Source organism: Otolemur garnettii, unplaced genomic scaffold (genome assembly GCF_000181295.1).
Source record: "Otolemur garnettii isolate 467f Iridium unplaced genomic scaffold, OtoGar3 scaffold00083, whole genome shotgun sequence".
NCBI classification, from domain to species: domain Eukaryota; kingdom Metazoa; phylum Chordata; class Mammalia; order Primates; family Galagidae; genus Otolemur; species Otolemur garnettii.
This window is the reverse complement of record NW_003852478.1, coordinates 6,685,128-6,694,915: the sequence shown is the minus strand read 5'-3', so window position 1 is coordinate 6,694,915 and position 9,788 is coordinate 6,685,128. Positions and strand designations below refer to the sequence as shown.

The following is a 9,788-nucleotide window of genomic DNA, read 5'->3' as shown; positions in this document are numbered from 1 at the left end:
CAGTCACAGACAGGCTGCCCTGAGTTTTTGTGATGGGGTCTCGTGCTATCGCTCAGGCTGGTCTTGAACCCTGGCCTCCAGCGATCTTTCTTCCTCAGTCATCCTCCCTGGTTGCTGGGATTACAAGCATGAGGCACCATGCTTGGCCAGTCAGGCTGTATCAGAGCCTGTAAATCATCCCTGTATTTCTAAAGTGCTCAACCTTGGCAGCCCCAAATGTGAGTGACTGTCGGACTTGGGATTTCTCTCACTGAGTCTAATGCCCAGGCTAGAGTGCTGTGAAGTCAGCTTAGCTTATAGAAACCTCAAACTCCTAGGTTCAAGTGACCCTCCTGCCTCAGCCTCCCGAGTACCTGGGACTACAGGCACCCACTGCAACACCCAGCTAGTTTTTCTATTTTTAGTAGAGATGTGGTCTTGAACGGAGTTTGAGGAATCCTCCCACCTTGGCCTTCCAGGGTGCTAGGATGACAGCATGAGCAGGCAGGCCTGGCCCTAATAATGTCTCCCAACACTGAAAGGAGCTAAACCTTCCCTAGGTTTTCTCTTGGAGCAATGTGTACTCCTGGTTTAAATACAAGGCAAATAGCTCTCATACTTTTACCAAATTATAAGATGGGCACTGGCATAAAAGTTACTAGAAACCATATTTTCCCATAAAAGCAAAAAGAGCTACAGCCAAAGTCATGTGTTGGTTATTAGTCTGGGTGCCGGATGCTGTGGGTAGGAGCTCTGGGAGTGGCTAATGCCCGTGTCTTCTCACCCAGGCCAGTGAAAGACGCGTTCATCTCATCGTGTCCCGCCAGGTCCGAGGACAGAGCCCGGACATCTTTCAGGAAGCCAGCTGGGGCAGCAATGGCAGCCAGTCCCCAGGGCCAGGGTGGAGGAGCAACTCTCCCAAGGTAAGGCCCAGCCAGGGCATGTCCGTTGCTCCTAGAAGGAGCTAATTCTTGGGAAGGCTGCTCATTTAACATTTCAAAGTGCCACCTCTGGACTTTGTGACTTAGAGAAACATTCCAAAGTCCCATCTTCAAGCCTTGGTGAGATAACACAGGTCTGCCATCTGAGCAGGAGAGAGGAAAATGCAGGAGGGTTTAGAACTCAACCATGGAGGCCTCATATAGAGACCTAATTTCCAGTCTCAGCCAAATAGATGTCACTTTTTACCAAGAGGCATTTTATTTAAAAAATGTTTTCCTTTCGCTTGGACATGAAATAAGAGGCTTTCCTGGTTTCTGGTTTTTGAATTTCCAAATCTGCCTGGAAATTAAAGTAGTGCTTCTGCTACCATTTTTAATATGTTTGCATTTGCCAAAGGGCCCACGAAGATAATTTAAAAGCTCATGTGACATTAGGGAATGGTGAGACATGGGTCAAACCACAGGGCACATGTCCTGTCCCGTGGCATTCAAATCCAAAAAAAAATTTAAAACCCCATGGACCAAGTAGAATTTATCTGTAGGTAGAATCCATCCTTCCAGCTAGCAGTTTGCAGACTGTGTTTAAACGAGATGGCTCAGCCCGTTTGTACTCCTGTCTGTGGCTTCTATTAGAGGCAGTGCCTTAACCTTCCCATCTGGGTGCGTGTCTAAGGAACACAAACTTTGTTTGGCCCAAAGTAAGAGTCTAGTGGGTTGGCGTGGCATCCTGTTGTGACGGCAGGGAGCTTCTATCTGTCCCTTCCCCTGGATTCTGGTTTCATTACATCACTTGTAACTAAAAGAATATCTTATAGGTGGCCCACTCTTCTTGCAACAGAGCGTAGGAAACACCCCTTTCCTTCTACAATAAGCTATGCTTTGGTTGGAATAACTCACAAGCTGAGTTTTTGAGCAATGCACGGACACAGAAACAGTACTCAAAAACTTTGATTATGGAGCATCTCTGCTTTACAATACTCTATAAATTACAGGGCCTACAAGATACAGGCTATACTCCAGCCAGCAAGACATGCCCCCTAAATTCATAAATTCCATGTTTGTTTACAGTAAGCAATCTGAACAGACCAAGTATATCCTGCTAATATGTTTCATGGGTAAAGACTCACTTGTGTCTTTTTTTCTAGTAAGTCAGCATGTTTAAGTTAAACTGATAGTCTTTATTAATGGAAAACTAGTTGATTGGTTTAATTAACTAATTGCTTAGCATTTTTATCTAATTAATTGTAGTTGAATTAACTAAAATATATTATATCCTAATTCGTTAAATTACGGGAAATGAGGTCTCCATCCACACTGTGGTTTTGTAATTCCTTCCACCTCCCCATCATGAGTCATGGAAAGAGCCCGGAGGATCTAATCCTACTTTTGTTACCAGCCTCTATCATGTGACTTAATGCCTGGAAACCCTGCTATGGGAAGTCGTATTTATTTTAATTTATATTATATCTGACTTTGTGAGATGCCCTCCCCAAAAGGGTGGTATATTTAAAATAAAACTAAGATATATAGGGCTCTTTAATTGTTTAGGTTTTTATGCTACTAAAATGTTGTTTGATTTAGGAAACAACGTGACTTTTAGAAAATCACTTAAAAGATTCAAAGAAATACCAAAGAAGGCAAACCAGGATTTGTGGGACAGAAAGATTTTAGCCAATTGAGAAGTTAAGGGACAACAGTCACCAAATTTAGGAGTGTGGTCACCTCTGTGGGAGAGGAAAGAAATACGACCAGAGAGAAGTCAAACAGAGACTAAGTGGGCGCAGAACATTCATTTCTAATACTGGGTTTTGAAGCACATGGGTAGGATGCTCTGTTGTTATTTATACTTCTTTTTATTTGTCTAAAATGTTTTATTTAAAAAATCCAAGGCAAATATAGATACACTTTTATAGCTCAAGTGATAAATACTCAGATGCCCGTAAGATTTTTTAATCAGCTTTAATTATTGCCTCATAAATTATGTTTTTAAATATGGGGGAACATTCCGAAGGGTCCAAAGTTGAGGCAGGCATGGAGAAGTGGGGAGAAAAGACGGATGGAAAGGATGATCTCTGCTGTATTTAATTTTCCTCCTCCCCAGCCACAGAAGGCAACTCTGCAGGTGAGGGCTCCACGGGGAGACGTGGGTTTCTCCATTGCTAATGTGAATCTCACTGGTGAGGAATTTCAGAGGCCCTGGGAGACACAGGCGGGACACATGGACACAGATCCTATTTGTGGCACTGCAGTCATTGTCTCGAGCCCTCCGTGGCTCAGCTAAACATCTCTTTGCTCAGCACAGACAATCCTGTTTGGTAACACTTAGGAAGTGGGAAATAAGACACTATATAAAATATGGTTATTTTTGTTTAATTTAGAAAAAAGTTCCTGATATTCATAAGTGATAAGAATTTTGTGTTTTAATTCTGACTCTCCGCTATCAGGAATAAACGACTCATTTGAGAAAATGTAGGTGCAATTCACTTTGAACGTTTATTATTTCTCCATCCTGTCCCTCCCTCCATCTAACCGTTCCCTCGGAAATGTAAACGTTCTCTGAGTTAGTCCATAGAGTTTGCAGATAAAGCCACTCTATTATGGTGGACACAGGTAAGGTGAGGGTTTTGTTAGTGTCTTTCTCTGTGGTTTCAAGGACCACCATCATATTTATTCAATGTATGTAATTTATGTAATCTTGGCATTTTGCACATAGAAAATGCAACTCCAAATGTGAATGCATGTGCAATGTTTTTCTGTCTGTGCCTTCAGCCCCCTCACCCTGCAGTTACTTGTCGGGAGAAGGTTGTGAGTATCCGGAAAGACCCCAGTGAATCTCTTGGCATGACCGTTGCAGGGGGAGCATCACATCGGGAATGGGACCTGCCGATCTATGTCATCAGTGTCGAGCCTGGAGGAGTCATCAGCAGAGATGGAAGAATAAAAACAGGTAAGAAGTGAGGGGACGTAAGGGACTGGGGTGGCAGAGGATTATGAGAATAAGTCCTTCACCATGTTGGGTAACTGTTTTCAGAATTAAGAGGTTAGATGATCTGGGAAGGACATCTGTTACCCATTGACCATGACTGGTTCAAGTATAGTTCCTAGAATGGGTTTCACTTCTCTTAGTTCGTAGAGGTTGATATGGGACAACTTGCCTGCTAGTAAAAAGATAGAACTGCGGAACTATCCCAGTGATTACTAGGGAGCTGCTACAGGCATGGACAAGTTGTCTGTATCTAACAGCGTGATTTGGTTCCGTTCATTCTAAGCGATTCTTCACTGCGTTGATCCAGTGATGACACAAATTCATGAATTGCTCCATTTTATGGGTTGGACTGGAGAAGTCATTTGAGAAATTGGATTCATTGAATACATATTAAGTGAAGCACCGTGCTAGGTACTTTCCCATTGGTGCAAAGTGTTTCAGCACATTAATCTCTCATGTTGTGAGCTACTTTGAGTAAAGGAAGGTGATGTCAAATTTGCTTCTACAAATATGTATCCTTAGTAGTGTTGCCAACTCATACGAAGGGTTGCAGGCTCAGAGGGATGCAGGATTATCTCTTGTCACAAAGGTCCAGAATCAAGAGATAAAATGTGAAGTTTCCAAAGTGTAGCTGCTCAGCCGGAGGAGCCCTGGGGAGTGGGTGGTGTGGTGGGGGGTTCAGTCACCCAGGGCGTGGGTCAGGAAGGACTCAAGCCCTCCCCATCTTTCTCCTCTTGTCTTTTTGCTTCTGCTGTGACCGTTCTCTATAAAACAATTAGGAGCAAAGAGAGACAGAAAAACAGGAAGAAGATACAAGAATAGAAAGCAGGGAGAGAGAGATAAAGATAGCACGTAGTGGGAGAGCAGTGCACATAGTGGGAGAGCAACGAGGCCAAACAGCATGACTTGTTAGCAAGAGAATGAGCCAGAGGGTTATACGACAGGATAGATGGAGATAGCCCTGCACATAGTAGGTGCTTCACCCGTGGTAGCTGTTTTCACCTTTATGATGAACTCTTCTTGCCGCCTCTAAGAGCACCTTCCCAAGCCCATTTTCTGTAACTACCGTAGACCCCTCTTCCACACACTGTCAGGTCAGCCCACATTCATCAGGTGTCCACCGGGCACTGGGCTCCGTGCAAGTGCTGGAGCTTCTGCCACGTGCTTTCCCTTTGTGTTAAAAACAGGGAGCAAAAAAGGAGCAAAAAAGTAGGTTTTCTTTGATTAAATAGTGAACAAGGTTAATTTATGTTCTTGCCTCTGTTCTCCAATCAAAACTTACTGGTACCTTGGAATGCACACACTGTTTACCTCATGTCGAACATGAGGGGCTGAGGACACCCCCTCACCCTCTCCGCGTCCGTCCCCACAACCCCGTCAGTCCCTGCCCCTTGCACTCTCAGTAAGAGGCGCTGTTCAGACGCTCAGTAAAGGTGGCTTCTGCCTCTCTGGCCATCAGGTGACATTCTGTTGAATGTGAATGGGACTGAGCTGACCGAGGTGAGCCGGAGCGAGGCAGTGGCATTACTGAAAAGCACGTCCTCCTCAGTGGTGCTCAAAGCTTTGGAAGTCAAGGAGCAGGAGCCAGAGGAAGACTGCAGCAGCCCCGCAGCCCTGGACTCCAACCACAACATGGCCCCACCTAGCGACTGGTCCCCGTCCTGGGTCATGTGGCTGGAATTACCTCGGTGAGTCCCAGCGTGACATCTCTGTAGGAGGAAACAATTACATTTCTTTCACTCTTTGGGGCTGATTCATAGTACAAGCATCTTAATGAGACCCAGTCTTGGTTGTGGGACTGTTCGAAATAATTCTGTCTTCCCATTTGTAACTAAAAGTGCACACAGAGATGCCAGGGCAGGGACGGAAGCCTGGATTGGAGGCACCAGCAGGCATCCACGCTGGGCGCTCCCAGGGCTGCCATGCACAGCTGTGCAGGGTGTCCCCGCAGACAGAAGGGAGCTCGGAGCACAGGCTATGTTTGTGCATCCTCGAGCTGAGCTGTACCCACCAGGGAAGGGTCACCTGTGCCTAATTTGCTATTGGAGGCCCTGGGAGCATTGCTTAGAGGCTGACTCCCTTCTGGGGCTGTGTGTGCCTGTGTGGTTTTCAGATGGCCCTGGCTCTCCATAAACAGGGCCACAGAACACACTGCCTTCGCCAGATTTTCAAGCATCTGCTGGCTGGGGACATTGCTCAGATTTCAGTGTCTGCTCCTGAAAAGTTCTTGTACAGAAATTCAGGAAGCAGCTCAGCTGCCACTGTAGTGTAGTATAGCTCGAGCCTTACAGTACAGCCTCTGTTCCTCTCACACAGTCACTTCAGGGAAGGATTTGGGGTCAGCCTTACTAAATGGCTATCACAGAAATGAAATACTCAAAGAGCAGATAAATTGGTTTCTTACCTGCATCAGAGCATAAACTATTGTCTTTGAAAAGCTTACCTTGCTAATTCCAGATGCATAATTTAAATGTTAAATATTAGAGTAACTGACGATGATATACTAGCATAGGATTGAAAAAAATGAAAGCAAGATGTTGAGTTTTAGAACATTTTTCTTGAGAGTGGAGATATGTCTCTCTCTTTTTCTCTTTTTGTAATTTATATTGAGGGATTTAAAAAAAAAATCCCTGCCTCAAAGATACACTGACCTAGATTCCTTTTTGAGTCTTCCATAGTTAATAAATTATTTTTAAAGTCGGTACATTTTTTAAACTCCTTAAGCAGTTGAAAACTGAGCATTGAGGCTGTTTAAAAGTCTACAAACATTTTAGAAGTGGGCCTGAATGGAAGAAGTGAAGGTTACTTTAAATAGAAATTTATTTTAAAAAAAAACTTCTGAAACTAGTATCTATTAAAATAAGTCATTTTTATTTTTTTATTTGAAAGCTACTTTGTCACGTAATCAGTATAATCATAGTTCCTCATCAATTCATTTGCGTAAGAGAAGACATGTGATAAGCTTTTTTACTCTAGATAGAACCATGTGCTTTTTACTCTAGATATACCTGAATTGCTAGAAATTTAGTCTGCAAATAGATTTTCTTTTCTTTCTTTTTTTTTTTTTAGAGACAGAGTCTCACTTCATAGCCCTCAGTAGAGTGCTGTGGTGTCACAGCTCACAGCAACCTCCAGCTCCTGGGCTTAGGTGATTCTCTTGCCTCAGCCTCCCAAGTAGCTGGGACTACAGGCGCCTGCCACAATGCCCGGCTATTTTTTTGTTGCAGTTTGGCTGGTGCTGGATTTGAACCCACCAGCCTCGGTATATGGGGCCGGCGTCCTACTCACTGAGCCATAGGCACAGCCCTAGATTTTCTTTTTACTTCACAGAAATTTTTAAGTTACAAACCTACTTAGCCAAGCATTTCCCCCATTCACTTAACAGAGTGTGACGAAACCTGTTTGCCCTAGTGTATGATGTAGCCACTTACCTAAGGTTCTCCACCAATGAAGGAAAACGATAAAACATGTCAGCAGGCGCAGACGCAGGGAGGCCATCGTAGTTACATGGGGCTTGTTTTGAACCAGTGCGTGTCAGATACAGCAGATTGTACAGGACAGTGCAGGTGTGCCTGTCAGGTGTCAGGTGTGCAGCGGTGGCCCCTGCATGGCAGCTCCAGGCAGTGTCCCTGCCATTACCAGGTGCCATCCCACTGGAGGAAATTCAGAAAACACTGAAGACTTTCTGCTTTATTCTTTGTCGGCTCTCGGGACTCACATTCCACATCTGGAAGTCTTTCCAAACATGCTCTCCTCTGGACGAGGAGGATACACACTAACTGATTTCTCCTCTTGCCTAAGAATTTTAACCTTTTACTCTCCTAAAACTCTTAAGTACAGAGTAGTTAACTAATTTGCTTGAGATTGGATGGCTAGTTAATAGGCACAGCTGGAATGTGAACCAGGTGGTCTTGTCTTGGCATCTATGACCTGAACCACGATCTAATTCTAAGTTTTCTGTGCATCCTCAAGAGGATGCTAAGTCCATATTCAGCTTTAATAGTTGGAGCTAAACCATTTGTGTCCTCTCCACCGTAAAGCCAGTGTCGGAGGAATTCGAATGCGTACAGACTTTTGTCCCTCACTGGGTATTTCGTGTAGCCATCAGCATAATAAGTACCACTTTCATCACTGCTTTCCTCCTAGGCCTCAAATTCCTTGTCATTTTCTTGTCAGCTCTCCTGTATGGTGATGGTTTATGTGTGATAGTCAACCAGAAATCATTTCAAGAACAAAAATATTTTCAAAATATTTCTTTCTTTTATAGCCACCCCAAACCTCCATGTATGTAATGTGTGCTGCGAATGCATTTTATGTGTTTACTATCACAGTGAGAGGAGACTCCGAAAGAAAAGAATGTCTCGTGTTTCTGAAGGCCTTCAAATGACTCTGCTTAGCAGGAATTCGTTGAATGAAATAACCCAGTAAGGCTTTGTGTACCAGGGAAAGCCTCTGTGGGCCTCATAATCTAGTGTGCAAAAAATGTCACAATAAATTGTGTAAACTTGTGAGTTATAAAAGCCATAATTAAACTATTATGAATATGTGGTAGGCACACAGGGCTTTGGGAACCTGGAGAAGATATTGGAGTGAATGACAGTATATTTCATCTGGTTGGAGGATACAAGTGATACAACAAAAATAGGAGAGTATTTTGCCAATAATGCCAATTACTTATCTTCATAATTGTGCTTTGTAACAACCAACTGCAAAACCTCAGTGGCATGCAACAGTGAGAACATATTTTGCTCCTGCGCCTGTGGGGTCCAGCTGACCCAGGCTGGCTTGGTTGATCTTGGCAGGCTCACCTGGGCTTTTGCACTCTGCTCTGGGCCACCTAGATAGCTGCTTGCTGACCATGCTGCATGTGCAGGGTTTGGCTGTGGCAAACACCCACTGATGCTCTTTGGCTGAGCCCAGAATCAGACGAGGAGGACACTACAAAGTTCTATAGTAAAGAGCATGGATAACATGGAAGGGTGAAGAATTGGGGCCATCAGTGTAATTATTTTGCCATAGTAAGGAAGAGTATTGATAATCTCAAAGAACTTTTGTTTACGTAGGTTATATCTGTAATTGTATTTACCTTAGGATAAATTAATCTGAGAAAATTTATTGTTACTTAAAATAATAAGCCCAGTATATGTTAATGTAAATAATGTATCTTTTATGAAAAACAACTTCCAAAAAACGTAGAAGAATGGCATTGTTTCATATTTTTGCAAACTGTTAAGATACCTGGATTCCCACATTTGCTTCTGCGGTTCATCTGCTGCTTGTTACCCATCATGTGGCCTCTGGAAATGTCACAAGAGAAAGTGGGAGTGAAAAGGCAAATCACTTCTTATTATGTCTTGTTACTATTATGGAAATGGTTTTTTGGTCCTTCTGATATCCCAAAAGGCATGCCCTGGGAACCACTCTTTGGAGGAGAGTTTAAGATAAAGATAGATTTGGGCAGGATTAATATGCAGATGGTACAGTACAGGAGCTCGGTGGAATATTGGAGTCCACTGAGAAGCGGGCTGAGGAAAGGGGAGAGCTTGGAGGAAACAGAGAAAGAACCACCAGTGAAAGAACAGAAAAAATGTCCTTTGGATTTGGCCTAATGGGCGGTCAGGGGCTCAGGCAGGAGTTTTATGAAGATACAGAGGGTAAAGGTGTGGTTGCAGGGAGTCGTAGGTGAAAGTCTTAGGAGAGGGAGAGGTGGCAAGTCCTCTGTAGAGCATGACACACAGTAGAGAGGTGGGGAGGGTACGTTTTAAAAAGAGTCCGTATTTTAGTCACCTTCTTCAGTGACCTCAGCCCAAACTCACACTTGTAGTCTATAGACTATTCTAACTCGTAGAAGAGAACTCTGAGTACACACCTGTAGTCTATAG

General features: G+C 43.7%; 1 protein-coding gene across 1 annotated transcript in view; it reads left to right on the top strand.

The window, feature by feature from the left end:
- Nucleotides 1–9,788, top strand: part of LNX1 (ligand of numb-protein X 1) — a 117,072-nt gene that overhangs the window by 98,766 nt on the left and 8,518 nt on the right. Inside the window, exons 7-9 of the mRNA XM_003794604.3 lie at nt 768–902; nt 3,690–3,867; nt 5,366–5,594. Coding sequence (XP_003794652.1) covers nt 768–902; nt 3,690–3,867; nt 5,366–5,594 — 542 coding nt within the window. The remainder of the gene's footprint in view (nt 1–767; nt 903–3,689; nt 3,868–5,365; nt 5,595–9,788) is intronic.